Below are 22,673 nucleotides of genomic sequence, written 5' to 3'. Positions count from 1 at the left end.
TGATAACATTGTCAATTGATTGACTTGATTCAATGATGTACTTTGTAAAATCCTCTGTCCTCACCTGGTCTGGCCCATATGTGACTTACATATCCACAGCACTGGTCGAGAAAGTTACTCTTTTTACAAAAGTCACGGAATCCCTGCAGTGTGAAAAGAAGCCATTTGTCTCAACAAATCCACACCACCCTCTGAAAAGTAACCGACCCAGACTCAACTCAATAACTCTACACGGCCCCTGACGCAGCACTGAGCGCTATGGATAATTTTGGCGACTGAGAATTTCACTGATGACTTTGACTCATTAATCAGCCATGATTGGGTTTGCTTAACTGGTTAATGTTGTTCAGATCTGAGTTACATCCCACTTTCTAATCGGTATTTGAAAGCAAGCCTGCATTATCCTGGACCAACGAATCCATCCGCTGTTATTTTGAAACTGTTAACATTCAGCTTTAGGGGCATTACTCATCATCGAACAAAATGTTTTATGGTGCTCAGGTTGCTCCAGCGATTCGCGTGACCGATCAGAATCACGTGATCGATCATTGTTTCTCCAAACAAATGATTTATATTTTGTTAGATGCAAATGGTTGCTGCATTTTCTACATCGCACATTGCTGTAAACGTGGCATACTTTGTGACTTTAGAAAAGGCTTGAAATCATGTGCTCACTTTTCATTCACTAAACAGACAGCTTTAGTTTATTTCAATAATATATTTATAACGAATAAAGTTTTACATTCAAATGAAAAATATCAGCTATCACCGTGATTTCGGGAACCCTTTCAGATCCACTCTTGATCTCATCGATTGCCTGGCACACACAATGTCATGTTTTTGCACAGGGTCAACCCAATTCTGAGACTCCATGGGTCTCAGTGCGCAGTAGTACACTACAGAGTCTGCCAGTTCTATTTTGACCACTTTCATGTTGATGGTGTGGTTCATATGATCGAGCTCTGGGGATAGCCAGTCTCTGTGAAACTTCTCTGTGTTCCCGCTAAATTTGCTTCTCCACAGCAGCAGCTCTATGGGACCACTGGAATATTGACGGTACCAGTAAAGGCCCCGAGTGTTTCTTGTTGTAGTATAATTACAGAAGAACTGGATACTGTCCTCCTCATTCACTGCGACCGAAGCCGGCGTCTGTGAGACAGAATCGCCTCGACAAGGTCCTGTAAAATTGATTGATCGACGTATTTGATTGGTTAATTGGTGGACAATTTGTCATGTGTACCTCAGTGCAGTGAAAAGCTTTATTTACGAGTAGTATAGACAGATCATAGTAAAGAAGGACATACAGTACAGATCATAGGACGAAAGAACAGACTTAGACAGATGCATACAGTTTTGTTGCAAAGGTCAACATTAAGAAGATCAGAACTTGAAGTTAGAGACTCCAGGAGAGTCCGGAAATTACAAAAAACACCTCATTATTCTGAGGCCACAGTCATCCTGTCATCTTGAACAATAATCTGAAAAATAAGTTCGGGAAGATAACAAAGAATTTACTTCATGGAACTCAGCAGATGCATTGACAAAGGGTTTTGAAAGATTAAATAAAATCTCCTTCATAAACAGGTCACACCATCTAACAAGGTCATTTTCCATTTTGTTCCCGATCCTGAAGGGAAAACTGCAGACGGCACATGAGCTTAAATTGCACACCTCTGTCAAAGTATCTGAACGGACCCAATCCTGCTTACCTCTCAGCCTTTCAGTCGCGGTCATTTGCTAACTCATCCCAAACAGTGCTGGTGTTGGAAAACTGGAATATTGACGGTACCAGTAAAGGCCCCGAGTGTTTCTTGTTGTAGTATAATTACAGAAGAACTGGATACTGTCCTCCTCAATCACTGCGACCGAAGCCGGCGTCTGTGAGACAGAATCTCCTCGACAAGGTCCTGTAAAATTGATTGATCGACGTATTTTATTGGTTAATTGATGGACAATTTGTCATGTGTACCTCAGTGCAGTGAAAAGCTTTATTTACGAGTAGTATAGACAGATCATAGTAAAGAAGGACATACAGTACAGATCATAGGACGAAAGAACAGACTTAGACAGATGCATACAGTTTTGTTGCAAAGGTCAACATTAAGAAGATCAGAACTTGAAGTTAGAGACTTCAGGAGAATCCGGAAATTACAGAAAACACCTCATTATTCTGAGGCCACAGTCATCCTGTCATCTTGAACAATAATCTGAGAAATAAGTTCGGGAAGATAATAAAGAATTTACTTCATGGAACTCACCAGATGCATTGACAAAGGGTTTTGAAAGATTAAATAAAATCTCCTTCATAAACAGGTCACACCATCTAACAAGGTCATTTTCCATTTTGTTCCCGATCCTAAAGGGAAAACTGCAGACGGCACATGAGCTTAAATTGCACACCTCTGTAAAAGTATTTGAACGGACCCAATCCTGCTTACCTCTCAGCCTTTCAGTCGCGGTCATTTGCTAACTCATCCCAAACAGTGCTGGTGTTGGAAAACTTTGACTCCACACGTGTATTTCCATTTGGAGAGAATGTATCGCTGCCTCTGTATTGATGGAACTGTTTGGGTAACTGCAATTGCCGCTGCTCATCTGGAACAGAGAGATCCTCAAGTTTATCAACCTTCCCGTTAGAACAGTTGCAGTTGTGAGGTATAACCACAATGCTCCAGGCGACATTGTTACAGACGGATCGCAGTGAATGTGAGCAGAACTGGTCGAAACTAAAATATTTTTAGACAGGAATTGCTCGCACTTCCGGATCTCTGCCCATTGGTTCATTGCTGACAAAAGCATTAGGTGATTGTAAAACCCAGACCACAGGGTTTTACAATGACTTGAAAGCAATTTTGACATTTGGCCTTTTTGCTTGTCTGCAAGCGAAGTCAGAGAAGGAACACAGTCCACGTTGTTTGCATCAGAACCTGGATTTCTCCAGTTTGGAGAATTATTCTCTGATGTTTTGAGAACTTCCATTAGCCCAGCCTGAGGGACAGTGTGTTTGAGGCTTTTGCACTCAGTGATATCAAGTTAAAGAAAAAACAGATTTTCAATTAAAGAAATGGTAGAGTGGAATGTTGACTTTGCTGCATTTTCTGAAAATATTCATAGCTGTCGACATTTCTTGAATTTTGCATTGTGCCAAAGCAAATGTATCTACGGTATCGATACCGGATACTTTGCAGCATCCGGACAAAATGGCGCAATGCCACATTATCAAGGTATATTAGTGATGCGTGCCAGAATTTCCTGCAGCTCCCAAATACTACATATTTTTTGAAGAAAGACATGATGATGCAGTTTCTCTGAGAGACTGAATGGGAACGGCAAGAGAGCAGATTCTGTAAATCTTCACAGAAGGCAATGTATTTTGCCAAAAACACAAAACTAAATGGCAAGGCAATGATGAGGATAGCTCAAAGTGTCTGCGAGAGGACATAAAGAGTTTCACTGAGTGGGACTGCCGCTTCCTCTCGCAGATTATGTCGGAATATTACACCACCAGGAAATGAACAATTGAGTCAAATGGGATGATATTGAATGATTAGGTTTTTGGAATCATTTTTGAGACGACAGGATTGTGTGCTTGTTAATGAAATGTGAATGATATTAAAATAAATGCCGCTTTACTTTTCTTCACGGTTGATTTATGACTTAAATTGATTTAATATTTCATGGCTATGCATCACACTCGTTAGTTTTCCACTTATCTTTCAACAGTTTATGACCATTTTATCTTCTACATGTATTGTTACTTTATTTCTGCTCTTTCTCTCATCTTTCACTGATGGAGGCATACGTGTATCTGCTTGCTTTGTCTCCGCCCAGATTTCCAATTGCACACTTGACAGCTTGCTGAGCAAAAGTATCTTTTTTTGTGACTGAATTCCTATTAACATCGAGTTTTAGAGCACTGAAATAACAACTTTGATACTCAACACTACAATCCACCCACTCTGTGTAGGTTTTTGTTCAGACTCTCCCTCTGTTTATACCACTGTGCCCCTGTTGGCACAGAGATAGATGGCGGTGTCGTTAAGTCTGGCGTCTCTCACACTTAGGACAGTGTGTTTGTAGTCTGTACTGACTGAAGCGGAGATCCTCTCATGTAGATCAGCTTCTCTTTTGGCCATCACCAGATACTGGGGCGGCTGGTTCGGGAACTGTCTGTACCAATGCACTGTGCTCGATCCCGTTGCTATGGGGCACTCCATGGAAGTGTTTTCTGCCTCCTTAACAACTGTCCACTGAGCAAGTTGCGTAACTTCGCCTTCTCCAGTTTCTACCGTGTAGATCAGAGAGGAAAGCAGGAAAAGAACTCTGTAATTTTTAGACATCTTCAAGTCACATGTAGCGTTAGGTCGACAGAGTTTTGTTGAAAAAAAGGAGTTAATAAGTAGAAAAACACTCTTTTCGTGTCGAACACAGTGCTGCCTTCTTTCGAAGTTGTGGAATATTTTGTATCTTGGAGTTTATCTTCCGGTACCAAGTCTTTCACACTGACGGCTGCTCACACGATGTGAAATGTCACTCCGCTCACACATTCAATAAATGTCACAGATTCACCCTGCCCTCTAGCGGTTATGTCCAGAAATTGAGACGTAAATTTTCTCGAAACAATTGAACTCGGACGAATCATGATCAACGAAAATAAAAATACTCTCCTCCCCCTAACAAACCACTAGTTTACTCTGCACTTTTTATTTCAAATGCAGCAGCCAACGAGTTCGGGGTATTTTCTTCACGCATTGCAACTGAAACTGTATTCCACACTTTGGCAGCCTTATTGAAACAAGCAAAATTTCTCAATATTAATCCTATACTTTTCGTCTGTGATTTGAAGCGGCCTGTCACATCAGCACGATTCGATGTGAAAATTTATTTCCATTCTGTGCACTATACTAACAGGGAAAGCAACATTGGTGACTCATCATGTCATGACCCTCAATGGTGATCTTCTTGAAATCAACCCGCTCTCTCACTTGCATACTCATGCACATGCATGCACATGTACGCACGCACACAGACACACACACACACATACACACAGACACACACACACATACACACGCACACACACAAACACAAACACAAACACGAACACACAAAAACACATACCTTCACCCACCTTTCTCTGATGCACGTGCCCATAACTATGGAAACGCCTCTGAAATCTCCTTCTATTGAAAGATGCTGTGCAATCATTATACTGATGGTTCAGAAATTGTAAGCTTTGCGTACAGTTCTGGTCACCACATTACAGGAAGGATGCGGAAGCTTTGGAAAGGGTTTATACGAGATTTACGAGGATGTTGCCTGGCATGGAGTGAAGACGTTACGAAGATTGTTTGAGGGACTTGATGCTGTTTTTGTTCGAAAGAAGAAGGTCGAAAGCTGACTTAATTGAGACAGAGAAGATAATTAGAGGGTAAGTTTGGGTGAGCACTGCGAGCTGCTTCCCTCAGATGGCGATGGCTAGCATGATAGGACATGTCCTGAAAGAGAGGAGTGATAGATATAGGACCGATATCAGAGGTAGTTTCTTTACTCAGAGAGTAGATGGGGCCTGGAACACACTTCCTGCGACAGTAGTAGAATCGCCAACTTCAAGGTCATTTAAATGGTCATTTGGTAGTCATATGGATGAGAACAGAATAGTGGAGATTACGCGGGCTTCAGGTTGGTTCCACAGGTCGTCGCAACATTGAGAACCGAAGGCCTGAACTGCGCTATAATGTTCTATGATCTAAATTTGGACAGAAGGGGAGCAACAGATAACATGCAAAATGATAGCGACCAGGGGACTTACTAAATTTCAGGTTTGTGCTTCTGTGTGTGCATGCATGTTTCTGAGTGTCTATGTGTCTCTTTATATTTGTATCACTCTTTGCACACCTATTTATGTGTCTCCGTGTAGATGTGCACTTTTATGAGGTGACCAACGTGCATTTCTGTGTGTACATGTGCATGTCTTTTTGTGTGTTTACGCGTGTGTGCGTGCGTGTGTTTGTGTGTACATGCATGTGAATGTATGTGTCCATCTCCGCGTGCAACAGAAATTATTTCTGGTTAGATGTTGAAAGAAGTACAGTGTCAAACCTCTCTGCTTGTTGCTGACTTCTGAATAAGATCATATATTTCCACCACCTGCTCTCGAATCAAAGCAGCAGGCATTTCAGAAAGCATCATATTTTATAAAGAGGGCTCCGATTGGGAGTTTTTCAAGGGCTACTTTCTCATATTCATGAAGTACTAGAACGAGGGGCTATAGTTTAATCACATTCATTTATAAGCAGCTCATGTTCTGATATCAATGTTCTGATATCAATGATTTGAATGAGAATGTACAAGGTATGAACAGTAAGTTTGTAGATGACACTAAAATTGGAGGCATCGTGGACAGTGAGGAAGGTTGTAAGAAATTACAGCAGAACCTTGATCAGCTGGGGACCTGGGCCCGAAATGGCAAATGGAATTTGGTGCATGTAAGTATGAGGCCTTGCATTTTGGAAAGCTGGTTAAAAGCAAGAGCTTCGTGATGGATAGTAGTGCCTTAAGGAGTGTAGTGCAACAGACAGACATTTGTGTTCCAGTGCACGGTTGTCTGAAACTCCCAGTTAGACAGGACAGTGAAATAGCGTTTGGCACACAAGCCTTCATCAGTCAGGGAATTGAGTATAGAAATTGCGAAGTTACATTGCAATTGTACAGGAGATGGTGAGGCCGTACTTCGGGTATTGTGCTCAGTATGGTCACCTTGCTATGTGAAGGATTTATTAAAATGGAAAGAGTGCAGAAGGAAGTTACTAGCATGTTTCCTGCACTCAATGGTCAATTTCGAAGGACTGGTTGGACAAACTAGGACTTATATCTTTAAGTGTGTAGGAGACTGAGGGGAACGGGGATGAGCGTGTGGATCTTATCGAGGTGTATAAGACCATGAGAGGCATGAACAGTGTGAATGAACTCAATCTTTTCCCCAGGTTTGGGGAATCAAGAATTAGAGGGCGTCAGTCTAAGCAGAATGAATAAAAGGGAAACCTAAGGGCAACATTTTTAACACAGATGGTGGTACGCATGTGGAATGACGTGCCAGTGGAAGCGATTGAGGCAAGTACATTCACAATATTTAAAGGGAATTTCAGTAGGTACATGGATAGGAACGGATTAGAAGGATATGGGCCAAGTGCAGGAAAATGATGCTAGCATGGACAGACGTCATGGACCATTTCAGTCAGAGGACATGTTTCCGTGCTGTAGGACTCTATGACTCTCTCCATTTCTCAATCAGAGACGAGGGAAAAGTTGTCTGTCAGAGCATTGTGAGTCGTGGGAATGTCGTTCCTCAAAATGCAGTGATCTTCACTTGAGAGATGTCTCGAACTGATTCTGAATGTCTTCACCGTAACTGAGGGATGGATACATCCGAAATACTTTTCAGGCAGAAGGATAACACATTCCAGGCGCCGGAGTGTCGCTCAAAAACTGACTTTTTGAAGCGTAGTCAGTATATTTAGGAAATCGGGAATCTCATTTAATTGTTATGGATATTGATGCAAATACAGATTTATTAAAATGGAACAGTGAAGAAGAAATTTGCACGCATGTTGCCTGGACTCAATGATCTAATTTAGAAGGATTTCCCAGGACAGAAGAAATTTAAATATTTACATTTCTGAATACAGCTGGATGATTGGAATCCCTGCACAGCTGTATGACCTACAGTTCCTGGAGGTATCCCAAAAGTTCAGTAGTGTAACAAAGTTCACAAACTTCCGGATTTACCTGTCCTTTATTCCCAAATTAACAGAGAGCCCGGCGAATTTCTGTACTTAACATAAATTACTATTCATAAAAAATGAATATATTTCTGTACTTAACATAAATTAGTATTCATAAAAAATGAATATATTCTAGATGCAGGTTAAAAATTATGAACGAATGATATATAATTCAATCGGTTGCAAGACTTACTGCCATGAACAACTACCACCCTGTATTCCTTTAGTGCAGGGAAACCAGGCACACAGAAGATTTGTGTTACGGGTGACAGCAAAAACTGGGCTGGCATTCGCTGTTTTGACGCTTCTGGTTGTTGGACTTGTTGCTTCTTCATCTGTTTCTCCAGGCACATTTGCTGAAGGTGGTACACAATGTTTCACACTGATCACGCCTGTCGCGCACACTCTGAATAAGTGTGCGAGCAGATGCTGTTGTTCATTTGAAAAATGCAATGCGTTGCTGCCATTCCTCTGGCACAATCCCCAACGATTTTTCCACTCTGCCATTGCAGTGGTGTGCAGCCGCCAGCAGAGGGTGGCATTGTATCACTTTCAGCACAGAGAACCAGGGAGAGCTGCTTTGACCAAACCGAACTGTGAGGTAAAACGTGTTGGTGACCTGCCTTCTTGAATGTCTACACTACTTGCTGAGTTGGGGCACCTACATTATTGTTAGCAAGAGATTTCCAGAGTCCTGACCAAGTGATCCAAGTCATGCCGAGTATGGCCTGAGAGTGAAGTGGCCCCATGCATCTACTGTGTTTGTCTTTCTAAGGGGTAGCGGGAATGAGAAGGTTCTGTTGCAGGACACTTGGCGAATTACTGCAATGCATGTTGCAGCCACACTTCTGCAGCTGTGCATTAGTGATAAGACAGTGAATATTGCAGCTGATGCAGGTGTCAATTCAGTTTGTTTTTGTGTTTTTCTGCATTTCATCGATGTAAGGAACTTCTACAGTCTAAATTTATGATTCATCTGAGATTCCATGCATCTTCCCTTTTCCCCTTTAATCGGTCTTTTGGTCATCCTTCCTTTAATTTTAAATTGCTTTCAATCCTTTCACTTCTCTGTTTCTTGCGGCCTTGCAAAGCGTACAGCGTGGGTATTTTCAATCTTTCGTTAGCCACAGTTGAATTATTTTCCAACTACATGTTTCTATTTTCGTACAACAAATAATAATTACAGACTATATAATAGCTCTTCAAACACTCAGTACTGCCTGTGTACTTCCAAATCATTCTGTGTATTTTGGCAGTCCATCATTAGCATTTTCCAACTCCAATTTTCATAGTTTCCATTGTTCAGGTTTCAGAGTCTATTTCCAGAATGAATGATGCCACTTTGGAACTAGATTAAAAATTGCACAACATTACGTTCTGTATTCAACAACACCTCTGAAGAGCAAGGTTATTACGGCCTGAAGCGTCACCTGAAATAATATATTTATGGTGGACACTAATGCATTTAACATAGAGTTAGAAAAGATGAACAATGATTAAAGCATCCTGGGAAATCGAACTCTGCCTTGACTATAGTGACGGTGCTCATCCACATACTGCAGAATCCAGACAGGTTACAGGTGCCCACAGATGGTTTGCATACCAACCTGAGAGCTGCAGACCCTGCAACACACACCTGAAGTTTGAGTTGAATGCAACAATGGAATGCCACCCTCGGGGACATTTTGAAGTAGTGAATGATTTGCTGGAGAGAGAGGCGCCTGGCACACTTATTTGGAGGAGGTTACGTGCACCCAGCATATACCATATTGGATGCCTAAGGGCCAACCTGACATCAACGCGCCAACACCTGGTTGGGTCTGATACTTCAGGGTAATCGAACCCGAATAATCCGTTGGAAGATCCTCAACACCCTCCCAAAAAGGCGTGAAAACTAGGAAGGAGAGCAGTCACCACAAAATCACACTCAGGATGGTAACTCGATAATAACCACCGAAGGAGAAGACACCTTCAAGACATCGGAAGTGAAGGAAGGCATCATGACATGGAGCCTGGCCAAGTTTGAATGTGGGGGTATACGAATGGACAAAGTTAAATCAAATCATAAGATATGTCGTTGTTTTTTTTTGATAGTTTATGGTTCTCATATTAATTGTGTCCAATAAACACATATCATTTTCTGTAAGAGTCGACTCACGGTTCTTTTGCTGAATAGAAGAACTTCAACACCCTGTATGGCAGGTACAACACTATGAATTTTTCTCTGTCTTTAACCAATGCTAAACCTAAAAATAGCTGATTTTGATTTGGTCCTTTTACGTTTTGCTTCAGAAAAGTTCATAACGAACTCCAGATATTCATCTCCCACAAATTTCGTTAATGGGTTTCCAGCTAGGATGGGTAATTGAATCCCTTGCTACAATCCTCACATATTCATGGTTCCTCCTTGACAACGTCGTCTTTGTGTCTGCTCAGGAGGTGATTGAATCCATGACTGCACATATGCTGAGCATAGTGTCTCCCTGCTGTGAATGCTTGTCAAACTTCTTGATGAGTTTAAATTCCTTTCTCAGGAAGGCTGTGGTTGCATTCATAATATGAAACGTAATCTTGGATGCTGGAGATCTGAAACACATAGATGGTTGTGTTTGTGATTTGTTCCTCACTGAAAATAAAGTGTCAGGTTTAAGTTTCCAGTTTGAAAACGGCACTTCATTATTAGAGTCATAATCATAGAGTCATAGAGATGCACTGGATGGAAATAGGCCCTTCGGTCCAACCTGCGCATGCTAACAAGATATCCCAATCTTGTTAGCACCCACTTGCCAGCACCCGGGCCATATCCCTCGAAAAACCCTTACTATTCATCTACCCATCCAAATGTCTCTTAAATGTTGAAATTGTACTAGCCTCCACCGCTTCCTCTGGCAACTCATTCCATACATATCCTCTGTGTCAAAACGTTGCCCTCTAGGTCTCTTTTATATCTTTCCCCTCTCCCCTAAACCTATGCCCTTAAGTTCTGGACTCCCATATCACAGGGAAGTGACTTTGCCTATTTACCCTATCCATGTCCCTCATAATTTTGTAGACCTCTATAAGGTCACCCCTCAGCCTCTGACGCGTCCGGGAAAACATCCCCAGCCTGTTCGGTCTCTCCCTATAACTCAAATCCTCTAACCCTGGCAACATCCGTGAAAATCTTTTCTGAACCCTTTCAAGTTACACAACATTCTCCAACAGTTGCACCCCTTTGTATTACCGTCCTGATCGGTGGGCAAAAACACACTTGAAAGCAGTTAGATGAACTCTGTCGTAAAATTGCAGGTGGAAGTGCAAGTGAAATGCATCTGTGAAGTTCTTTAATAATGATAATAGTTTGAATACGAGATAAAGAAGTACATGCATTGTGTCCAAGAATTTCCTTTTGTCGTGTTATGTGCATCCTACACACTGACCTTTGAGATATGCTCATTCCTTCTCATGAATTAAAATGAACTGGAAAGAATTAGCTGAAATGATGACCAATAAAACTTCAATGGGAACTTTCAAAAGAAAATGGGAAGTATGTTTGAAAAGAAAAACTTTGGAGAAAGTTTATAAAAGTAGGTGGAGAAACCCTATTCGTATTATCGCTGTGTTATTATTCCAGAGAGTCAGTTAATGTTCCTAGCAACAGGATTCGTCTCCCACCAAAGTAGATGGTGAAATTTGATATGAATAAAATTAAACATTCGGAACTAAGAATCTAACAATGACCATGACAACATTGTCGATTGATTGACGTGATTCAATAATGTACTTCCGGAAATCCTCTACCCTCTCCTGGTCTGGCGCATATGCGACTACAGACCCACAACACTAGTGTAACAAGCTACTCTATTCATAGATATCATAGAATCGCTGCAGTGTGAAAACGGGCCATTTACCCCAACAAGTCCACACTACCCACCGAAGAGTTACCCACCCAGACTCAACCCAATAACTCTACATCTCCCCTGACGAACCCTATCTACACATCCCTGAGCACTATGTATAGTTTTAGCATGACCAATTCACCTCGCCTGCACATATTCGGATATTGGGAGGAAACCAGAGCACGTGGAAGAAACCCACGCAAACACGGGGGAATGTGCGAACTCCACACAGACAGTCGCCCAAGGCTAGAATCGAATGTCGGTCCCTCGTGCTGCGAGGCAGCAGTGCGAACTACTGAGCCACCGTGCCGCCCACGTCTATCAATCTCTTTGAATTCTCATCAAAGACATGCAATGGTATGATCCACATGGCGTCAGAAAAAAAAATAACTGCAGAAAAAGTAATGTGGACTCTGCGAAGTTGTCCTTACGAACATCTGTGAAGTGGTGCCAAAGTTGGAGAGCTGTCTAACAGACTCGTCAAGCAACAGCCTGACAAACTCATAACAATAGAATTATATCTGATAGACAACATCTGAGACACAACGGTCACCATCCCTGTGTATGTCCCATCCCACCGGCAGGACAGATTGAGCTGAGGTAACCAGGCCATTGCATGCAGTCAGGAGGGAGTTGCCCTCACAATCCTCGGCATTGTCTCCAAACATCATGAAGTCCAATGGCTTAAGGTTATTCATGCCCAAGTATTCTCCTGCTGATTAACGCATACTGTGCTACCTTGAGCGATGAATCACTCCATATTGCCTGTTTGTTTGCGTGTCTGTGTGTGTGTGTGTGTGTGTGTCATTGCTCTTATGTTTGCATCAAATTCATTTTCGGAAGCAGTTCTCAAGGGCGAATGACGTCATTCTTTTGCAATTCATCATGTCCTCTGTAAGTAACGTAATCAATTTTCACTTCTAAAAACTGTCTTTGAAAACTGATGTCATCTGAACCTGGTTGGTGGGGTTTTTGATGCAGTGAAAATTTTAAAATGCATGGGATGAAAATTGTTTCTGTTTGAAGTCAGCAAACTGCCAAAACACAATGAGCCCCACTAGCACCACAACTCAAATGCTTGTCATTTCCTCGCTCAGCTTCACTGTGGACATTGGCTGCGCAGATTGATTGAGACCTGAGTAATAAAACAATTTTGAACTTTTTCACCTTTCACCTCACCTACAGAGAAAGATCTACCTCTATCAAGAGTGCCTGATCGATTGCTGCCGAAAATATAGTGTAATGGTGGAAGACGATATAACGGCTGAAAGTATGAGTAGGAGGAACGGCGTGAGCAAGACAGCCAGGGAAGAGATTGGATAGAGTCAGCTCTATTTGGTCCTGTATTAACTGTGATTGCGTGTCTGTGTGTGTGTGTGTGTGTCATTGCTCTTATGTTTGCATCAAATTCATTTTCGGAAGCAGTTCTCAAGGGCGAATGACGTTATTTTATTGCAATTCATCATGTCCTCTGTAAGTAACGTAATCAATTTTCACTTCTAAAAACTGTCTTTGAAAACTGATGTCATCTGAATCTGGTTGGTGGGGTTTTTGATGCAGTGAAAATTTTAAACTGCATGGGATGAAAATTATTTCTGTTTGAAGTCAGCAAACTGCCAAAACACAATGAGCCCCACTAGCACCACAACTCAGATTCCAGGTAGGTAACTGCTTGTCATTTCCTCGCTCAGCTTCACTGTGGACATTGGCTGCGCAGATTGATTGAGACCTGAGTAATAAAACAATTTTGAACTTTTTCACCTTTCACCTCACCTACAGAGAAAGATCTACCTCTATCAAGAGTGCCTGATCGATTGCTGCCGAAAATATAGTGTAATGGTGGAAGACGATATAACGGCTGAAAGTATGAGTAGGAGGAACGGCGTGAGCAAGACAGCCAGGGAAGAGATTGGATAGAGTCAGCTCTATTTGGTCCTGTATTAACTGTGATTGGTCCACTGTTGACGTCAGATATGAGAAACCACCCATTTGGATCAAGGGAACAAATGTCTCACTTGTCCAGAAAGTGAAGGTTGTTTCTGATCAGGGTTCAGTCCCGCATGTACGATCGGAAGGTCAAATATTTTGAAAAGTGCGTTGTTTACTGCTGAACCTAAACATGTGCTTTTTATGTGCTTTACTGATAATAATGACAGTGGTGTCAGGTAAGTTTGACCTAAAATCATCAATATGCACTTCGCCAGTTCGTCCTTCACATTTTTGACAACTTCATTATTTCTGTTGCAGGTTCGAGCGGCCAAGATTCAGTTTCCCAGGATCCACTTGAAAAAACGGTTCAGGAAGGAGAGACTGTAATCCTCAACTGTAATTACACAGCACAGTACACTGCTCCAGTGCTCTTTTGGTACATCCAATATCCCGGAGAAGCTCCGGGATATTTGCTGAAAAGATTCAACAAGGAAGAAGGACAGACGTCTCCAGCTTTCTCTGACAGGTTCTCTTCTACTCTGGACAAAAAACGGAAAATATTTCCTTTAAATATCACTGTTGCTCATGTATCTGACTCTGCCGTCTACCACTGTGCGCTGAGTCTCACGCTGATAAAGAGTTGCAGTCAGTCCATACAGAAACTAGCCAGACACACTCATGACCCTCCTTTCCCTACCTGTATCCTAAGCCACATTTCTGATATGTCGCTGAATTGTCAACTGATAAGATATTGGAAACGAAACGACAATCATCTGTTGTCCCAAGATAACTCTTTCTGCAATTCACATTGTGCGTTTTTCTACATGAAACCTTCTTATATCGCTGTGCCCGCGGATGGTACATAGTAATAGAAGAAGCATTTGACCCATTTGACCCATCGAGCCCGCTTCACCATTCATTCAGATCTATCCATTGTCTCGGCTCTTCTGACCTGCATTATCCCCATAACCCTTATTTTCCCAAATATGCAAAAACTCATTCAAATGTGTCTTGAATAAATTTAGTGAAGCTGCCTCCACTGCTTCCTTTGGCAGGGAATTCCACTGTCTCTGGGAAAAGCGGTTCCTCCTTTTCTCAATCCTAAATCCACTTGCCCTAATCTTGAGGCCACCGCCTCCAAAGCCAGTAAATCTTTCCTCAAGTAAGGAGATCAGAACTGCGCACATTACTCCGGGTGCGGCCTCACCGACATCTTGTACAATTACAGCAGAACCTCCTTTCTCTTAAATGCAATCAGCATTAAATATTAAGCACTATTGTGCAGGGCTGACTTTGTTAAAGAGGAGAATTGAAGTTAGTGCTGCTGTCAGGTTTATTCAGTGATCAGCTCGCCCTGGCGTGGAGTATATTTTGCGTCGACATTGATAGATTCATGAATCAATAAGGACAGATGTGAATTGAGTAGTCTGCCAGAAGTTGGAAATGATGTGGATCATTTTGATCACGAGTGGAGCAGGTTGAACGGAGCAAACGGCCTCCTTCATTTCGCACCGGACTTCCCATGGACAACATGTTGACGTCATGGACTGGAGAACAAAGCAGCTGTTAGCTGATTGGGCGATATATGGTGATTCTGAACCATTCAGCAGCGAGACCGGATATGACAGGCCATTTACTGCCAGCTGAAAAAAATCAGCTTCAATTTTCTTTGTTCTCACCCACCATCTGCTTTGCAAACATGTCGACTGTTATTATTTACTCATTTCTCACTACTACAATGTTCTTAAAAGGCAAGTTTCTGAGTTCTAAAATATTGTCTTGTGTTAAAATATCTATAGTAATTTTCGATTTGTCTGTGTTTCCCTCTATTACAGTATATGCGTTGACTCGGTAACATTCATAGTGATCGTCATTTTAATGTCACTTTCTTTCTATATTTGCACAGGTATTAATTGTGCCGATTCGATCTCACAGAAGCCAGTTACAACGATACAATTTGAAAGAGATTCAGTAACCATTCATTTCAGATATTCGACCACAGATAGCACGTATACTTTGCAACTGTACCGTCAGGACCCAGGGAAATCTCCAACATTCTTAATCTACGTTACCAGCTATGGCAGTACCATCAAAGGAGACGGGGTGTCGGATCGATTTTTTGCATCTTTGGACAAGTCAAAAAATGAAGGGAATTTCACCATCAATGAGCTGCAGCTGTCTGACAGCGCAGTATATTACTGCGGACTGAGAGACACAGTGACAGGAACCAGGCTGAGCCTCGTACAATAACAGCGCCCCAATGGAACAACGTGCAAGGTGTGGTAGTCGAGTCGAGAGTAGCATTTACTTCCTACCTTAATACCAGAATGAACCAAGTTCAAATTAAAAAATATATTTCACACCGAAAGGTCAATGGGTGCTGACTCCGAGAGGGATCTGTGTTCTCACTCTATGTTTAATACAAGTGAATAAGATGCAAACATGCGATTAGAGAATTTATGCCATTGGGTAAATGAAAGTGATTGCCATAGAATTACTGTTAGAAATATCTGGCATTGTGCTCCAGCCAGTGAAGGAGGTGCACACCAGAAATCACGAATCATCAGCTTCAGAACTCCGTACGACACCGAATAAAGTGACAACAGAAACTTGACTTAGAGCAATGCTATGTGATGCGTCCAATATCCAAAAGCAAATCTCTCATTCTTCCTGATATATTTCAATTTAGCGTTTGTCCTCAGTCTGATTTTGATCATCCATTAGCTATTCCATGTATCTGCAGCTTACGATTCCTCTGTAATTGATTATTGTTGTAGTGATGCTTGCTCATTAGCTTCCAGTCTTGATAACAATGTCATGGCGCCAAAAATATTGGAGATGCTTGATACTAATACATGTAAATGTCTTTAACATTGAGAAATCGGTAATCAGTTTACTACAATTATTTGGACTTTCACAAGACAGGCTTCAGTGTCCATTGTAAATTGATATTTCATGTCACATCTATTTGTTCCTTTGAATGTAATATTTCTGGAACGGTTGATCTGGGATATATTTCGTTTCTAAGTTGGAGTTAGACATGAAAGAGCAAAATGCAACCATTTCAGAAGCGGACAGTTTACAGTTGTGAGAGGAACAATAAAATTATGATTGTCAATGTCACGCCTCTGGCTTTCAACTTGCACCTGCATAGTGAATATTGGGAGATCAGATTATGCGGAATCAATGTTCACAAATGCACCTCAGTAGCATGGAGAACACGGCATTAACTGTGTGTTCTCTCAACCATTATGACAAACGCTGAGAACATATCACTCGAACAAAACGTTCTGAAGAGGAGTCATATCAGACTCGAAAAGTTAACATTGTTTCACTCTTGACAGATATTGCCAGATCTGTTGAAGCTCTGTAGCTGTTTCTGATGTTATTGCATATTTCTCAACGATTACATCACCGTACTATTCCTTTGCAGTGTTATCATTTTGTGATTTAACTTCATTTTTTTTGGGAGGGCGAAATAAAAAGCAGTCTTTGCAGAGACCTTCGAAATTGCTATGATTGATTTTACTTCATGTCGGGGGAGATAGTGAGGACTTCACTATTCCTGATGAAGAGCGTAAGCTCGAAACCTTGACTCTCCAGATCTACCTGACCTGCTGTGCGTCTCCAGTGCCACACTTTTGACTTTATTTCACGTCGCCACAGCAGGGTATTGGGTGAAGTTTTCAATAAGCGATAATCACGCTTCGATTGAACTTCTTTTAATTTCAAAAATATAGTTTACTCAAAAAACAATACCTTCATGTATATACATTGAACTAAAAACTGTTCAGTTCTACAAAGTTGCATATCAAGTAAACACACAGAACGTTCCAGTTTGACTAAATACAAGCCACAGACCTCTCCTGCATGTACAACTCTACTATTTACATATATTTGACACACTAGGAAAGTCTGATAATTGAATGTACCCCCATTTCCCTTCAGCATGATGACCTCAGTCTATGGTCTTTCCCCACTATGTCTTGGCAGTAGCTGCCCCAATCTTAAATGTGGACTTCAGCATGTAGTCCTGATCATTAAAATATCTCAATCTGCAACAAGCGATCGAGGTCAACTCCTCATTCTGGAAGATGAACAAGGCTCGACAGACCAAATAGTGTCTTTCAATGCTTTGATGGTCCGCAAGATGTAATTGATGCCTGTAATGGCGTGTGTCCGAGGGAAAAGAACGTAGCGTCCATGAAATTGCTCAGGACGAGCCTCAACAAAATTATTGCATTTTCCTCCATACCTATTTGGCAAAGGTAAATTCTAGAAGGAGATGTGTATTAATCTCAAACCCTCGGCAGCCATTTCAAGGGCAGTTTGTGGTGACACAGGCGGACCATGCATGCATGTATTGCCCTTCCCACCACCAGCCAAACGATGTCTTCAAATAGGGGTTGTATTGATAATGTTGTCTCAAATCTGAGGAAAGGGCACAAGACACAAAAATAAACTTTAATTTCTCTTCACAGATGCCACCAGACCTATTGAGCGTTTCCAGCAACCCCCGTTTTTGTATCAGTATCAGTCCATTCGTTTCATGACCCAAAGGGAAACCCTCTGCAATCACGGATAAGTTTCCAGGCAGTTAAATAAACAGAATCCCAGCGGAGTCATATATCCAAGACTAAACAAAATCGATTCGAAAATTCCGAATGTTTGGGTTACAATACCACCTGTAACTTTCTCTCAACTTTCGGTCACCAAATTACCAAGAACAGTATATATATTATTTCACTGTCGCTGAGTCAAACTTCTGGACCCTTGCTCACAACACTGTGAGTTTCCTTCCATCTCAAAGAGCTCAGCAGTCCAAGAGGCAGATCGCCTCCACCTTCTCCAATGCAATTTGTGGTCGTAACAGTATTCGGTTTCACTGAAATGTCGCCAGAGGGAGGACAGGATCCTTTCGTCTTTACACAATTGACATAATCAGGTGTGAACGATTGGGAACAATTAACAAATTTAGGTATTTGTTGAAGAATGTTCATTTCCAGACAACCCAGCAAGCAAAAACCACATGCGAATAAGATTTCCACTAATCACTTTGCCTCATTAATCTGCCATTATTGAGTGTGTTTATTTGATTTTTGTTGCTCAGATCGGAGCTATATCCCACTTGCTGGTTGGTATTTGAAAGCAAGTCTGCGTTATCCTGCACCAACGAACCTCTCTCTCGCTATTTTGAAACTGTTAACATGCATGCAGAGGCAGTACTCAATACAGCACAAAATGTTTAATGTTATTCAGGTTGCTCCAGCGATGCACGTGGCCGGTCAGAATCACGTGACCGATCTTTATTTCCCTCACCAAATGCTTTGGATTTTGTTGGACGTAACTAGTTGCTGCATTTTCGACATCGCTCATTGCAGTAAACGTGGAACACTTCGAGACATTCCAAAAGGTATGACATCATGTATTCCCTTTTCATTCACTAAACGGACAGCTTTAGTTTATTGCAATAATAAATTTATAACGAATAAAGTTATGTATTCAAATGAAAAAGTATCCGATTTTCTGGGAATTCGGGAACCGTTTCAGATCCTCTCCTGATCTCACCATTTGCCTGACACACTGTCATATTCAGTGACTCCCTGACAGTTTCTGTACAGCGTCAGCCCAGTTCTGAGACTCCGTGGGGCTCAGTGCGCAGTAATACATTGCAGAGTCTGCCGGTTCTGTTTTCACCAATTTCAGGTTGATGGTGCTGTTCACGTGATCCAGCTTTGAGGACAACCGGTCTCCTTGAAACCTTTCTGCGTTCGCTTCAAATTCGCTTCTCCGTAGCAGAAATTCCATGGAACCATTGAAATGTTGTAGGTACCAGAAAAGGTAAGGAGTATTGCTTGTTGTCGTATAATTACAGAACAACTGGACATTGTCCTCCTCATTCACTGCAATTGAAGCCGGTGTCTGTGAGACAGAATCTCCTCGGCAAAGTCCTGCAAAAATTGATTGATCGATTTACTTGATTGGTTAATTGATTGACGATTTGTCACGTGTACCTCAGTGCACTGGAAAGCTTTCTTTGCCAGCGGTGGAGGCAGATCATAGTAAAGAAGGATGTACAGATCATAGAATGAGAAAAACAAATTTAGACAGAGGCATACAGGTTACTTCGCAAAGGTCAACATTAGCAAAATCAGCGCTTGAAGTTAGAGACTCCAGGAGAATCCGAAAATTACAGAAAACATTTCATTATTCTGATGCCACAGTCATCCTGTGACCTTTATCAAAAACCTGCGAAATAAGTTCGCGAAAAACAAAAAATAATTTCATGCAACTCGGCAGCTGTCTTGGTGAAGGGATTTGCCAGATCAAATAAAACCTCCTTCAGTACACGTGTCACACCGCCTAACAAGGTCATTTTCAATTTCGTTCCCGATCCTGAAGAGAAAACTGCAGACGGTATGTTAGTTTATAACTCTCGCCTATGTCAAAGTATCTGAACAGACCCCGTCCGTCTTAATTCCCAGCCTAAGTCTTCAGCAGTCTTTCAATTGGGTCGTTTGCTAACTCATCCCAAATAGTGCAGGTGTTGGATAAATTTGGCCCCACGTGATTATATTGATTTGGACACAATGTATCGCTGCCTCTACTTTGATGGAACTGCTGGGTTAAACCTAATTCCCGCTGCGGATCTAAAAGAAAAAGATCGTCAACTTATCAACCTACCCATTAGAACAGCTATAGCTGTGAGGAATAAACTCAATGCTCCAGGCGTCATTGTTATCGAGAGATCACAGCGAATGTGAGCAGATCGAAGCTAAAATAATTTTCGTCAAGAATTGCTAACAATTCCTGATCTCTGCCCATTGGTTCATTGTTGTCAAAGGCATGATGTGACAACCAATGAGTGTCAAACGCCTTTGTTCATCAATTCAAACAATCAGCTTCACGCGCTTTGAACTTCAATTCATATGGCCACAAGAGAAAGGAACACCGTAAATGTATTAGCCAGACAACGGGGTCTTGCATAGACTTTGAACCAACACTGATATTTGGCAGTTGTAGGTTCTCTGTAGGCGAAGTCAGAGAAGGAACACAGTCCACGTTGTTCTAGTGTCAGAAACTAGAGTTCTGCAGTTAAGAGAACTGCTCTCTGGCGTTTTGAGAACTTCCTTTCGCCCAGGCTAAGGGTTAGTGTGTTTTGGACACAGTGATAATGTCCATTAAAAAAAAGTGCATTTTCAATTTCTTAAATAGTTGAGTGGAATGTCGATTTTGCTGCATTTTCTGGTAAGATTCTTAGCAATCGACATTTCTTGAATTTTACATTGTGCCATCGCAAATGTATCAACGGTATCTACACCGGATACATTGCAGCACCTGGACAAAACGGTTCACCGCCACATTTTCAACGTGTATTAGTGATGCATGCAAGAGTTGCATGCAGCACCCAAATACTATAATATTTTTTGAAGGAAGACATGATGACACAGTTTCTCTGAAAGTCTGAATGGGAATGGTGAGAGAACAGGGGTACATGTTAATAGAAATCCTGACAGAAGAGAATGTATTTTGCTAAAGACGCAAAAGTAAATGGCAAGGCAAGTGATGAGGATGGCACGAAGTGTCTGCGAAAAGGACACAAAGAGTTCAAGTGAGTGGGACTATAGTTTCCATTGGAGCAGGTATCTAGGAACGTTTCACCACAAGGAAATGAACAGTTGAGTCGATGGGATGATGTCGAATGATTAGCTTATTCGAATCATTTCTGGGAACTGGAATGTGTAAGCGTTCATGAAAGGTGAATGATGTTAAAAGAAAGGCCATATTACTTTCCTTCAAAGTTAATTTATGACTTAAACTGATTTAATATTTAACGTCTATGCATGACACTCGTTATTTTTCCATTTATCTTTTAATAGTTTATCATCATTTTATCTTCTACATGTGTTGTTACTTTATTTACGCTCTTTCTCTCATCTTTTCTATCACTGACGTTAGCATATGTGAATATGCTTGCTTTGTCTCCACCTAGATTTCCAATTCTCTTCACTTCGTGCACTCTTTACGTCTTGCTCAGCTTTTCTATCTCATTTTCTGTCACCGTGGTCCCCTTAACATCGAAATATGCAGCCCAGAAATAATTGCATTGATGCTCAGCTGTGCAGTATAGGTTTTTGTTCAGACTCTCCCTCAGCTTGTAACACTGTGCCCCCATTGGCACAGAGGTAGATGGCGGTGTCGTTAAGTCTGGTGTCTCTCACACTCAGGACACTGTGTTTGTAGTCTGTACTGACTGAAGCAGAAATCCTCTCATGTTGATCAGCTTCTCTTTTGGCCATCACCAGATGCTGGGGCGGCTGGTTCGGGAGCTGTCTGTACCAGTGCACTGTGTCAAATGTGTTTGTTGTGGAGCATTCAATGGAAGCGTTTTCTGCCTCCTTAACAACTTTCCACTGAGCAAGTTGCGTGACTTCATCCTCTCCAGTTTCTACCTTGTAGATCAGAGAGGAAAGCAGGAAAAGAACTCGGTAAATTTGAGACATCATCAAGTTACATGAAGCGTAAGGCCCGCAGAGTTTTGTTGGAAAAAAAAGAGTTAACAATGAGAAAAACACTCTTTTCGTGTCGAACACAGTGCTGCCTTCTTTAGAAGTTGTGAAATAAGTTATGTCTTCGAGTTTATCTTTCCGTACCAGGCCTTTCGCACACAGAGCTGCTCACAATGTGTGTAATGTCACTCCGCCCTCTCGTTTAATATATGTCACAGATTCACTCTGCCCTCTAGTGGTTATCTTCCACTAGATAAATTGCTACGTCAATTTCTCACCACAATTGAGTTCATACGATCGTGGTCAATGAAAACGAAAATATCCTCCTCCCCCTCCTCACCCCCAAACAAAAAATTGTTGCCTGGATTGCTGTGCCCATTTTATTGCAAATGCAGCATTTAACGATTTTGGGGCATTTTCTTCACGCATTGCAATTGAGACTGTACTCTACACTTTCAGCAGCCTCACAGAATCAAGCAAAATATCTCAACATTAATTCCTAAATTTTGGCCTGTGATTTGAAGCAGCACGTCTCCTCAGTGTAATGCAATATGAACAATTATTTCCATTCC

At 41.6% G+C, this 22,673-nt stretch overlaps 6 gene segments (V, D, J or C); 2 read left to right on the top strand and 4 right to left on the bottom strand.

Moving 5' to 3' along the window:
* Nucleotides 1-765: 765 nt before the first annotated feature.
* LOC122543692 lies at nt 766-1,773 on the bottom strand. The segment is given in 2 exon segments: nt 766-1,178; nt 1,710-1,773. Coding segments are annotated over 2 exon segments (438 nt in total).
* A 2,219-nt stretch (nt 1,774-3,992) lies between these two features.
* On the bottom strand, nt 3,993-4,340 carry LOC122543691. The segment is given in 1 exon segment: nt 3,993-4,340. A coding segment is annotated over 1 exon segment (348 nt).
* A 9,375-nt stretch (nt 4,341-13,715) lies between these two features.
* On the top strand, nt 13,716-14,457 carry LOC122543690. The segment is given in 2 exon segments: nt 13,716-13,827; nt 13,910-14,457. Coding segments are annotated over 2 exon segments (594 nt in total).
* Nucleotides 14,458-15,242: 785 nt separating this feature from the next.
* On the top strand, nt 15,243-15,841 carry LOC122543689. The segment is given in 2 exon segments: nt 15,243-15,342; nt 15,498-15,841. Coding segments are annotated over 2 exon segments (396 nt in total).
* Nucleotides 15,842-19,183: 3,342 nt separating this feature from the next.
* LOC122543688 lies at nt 19,184-20,327 on the bottom strand. The segment is given in 2 exon segments: nt 19,184-19,542; nt 20,276-20,327. Coding segments are annotated over 2 exon segments (411 nt in total).
* Nucleotides 20,328-21,705: 1,378 nt separating this feature from the next.
* On the bottom strand, nt 21,706-22,095 carry LOC122543687. The segment is given in 1 exon segment: nt 21,706-22,095. A coding segment is annotated over 1 exon segment (390 nt).
* Nucleotides 22,096-22,673: the final 578 nt, after the last annotated feature.

The sequence above is a fragment of the Chiloscyllium plagiosum genome, chromosome 44 (assembly GCF_004010195.1).
Source record: "Chiloscyllium plagiosum isolate BGI_BamShark_2017 chromosome 44, ASM401019v2, whole genome shotgun sequence".
NCBI classification, from domain to species: Eukaryota; Metazoa; Chordata; class Chondrichthyes; order Orectolobiformes; family Hemiscylliidae; genus Chiloscyllium; species Chiloscyllium plagiosum.
Note: the sequence above shows the minus strand (reverse complement) of the source record. Positions and strands in the feature narration are given on the sequence as shown.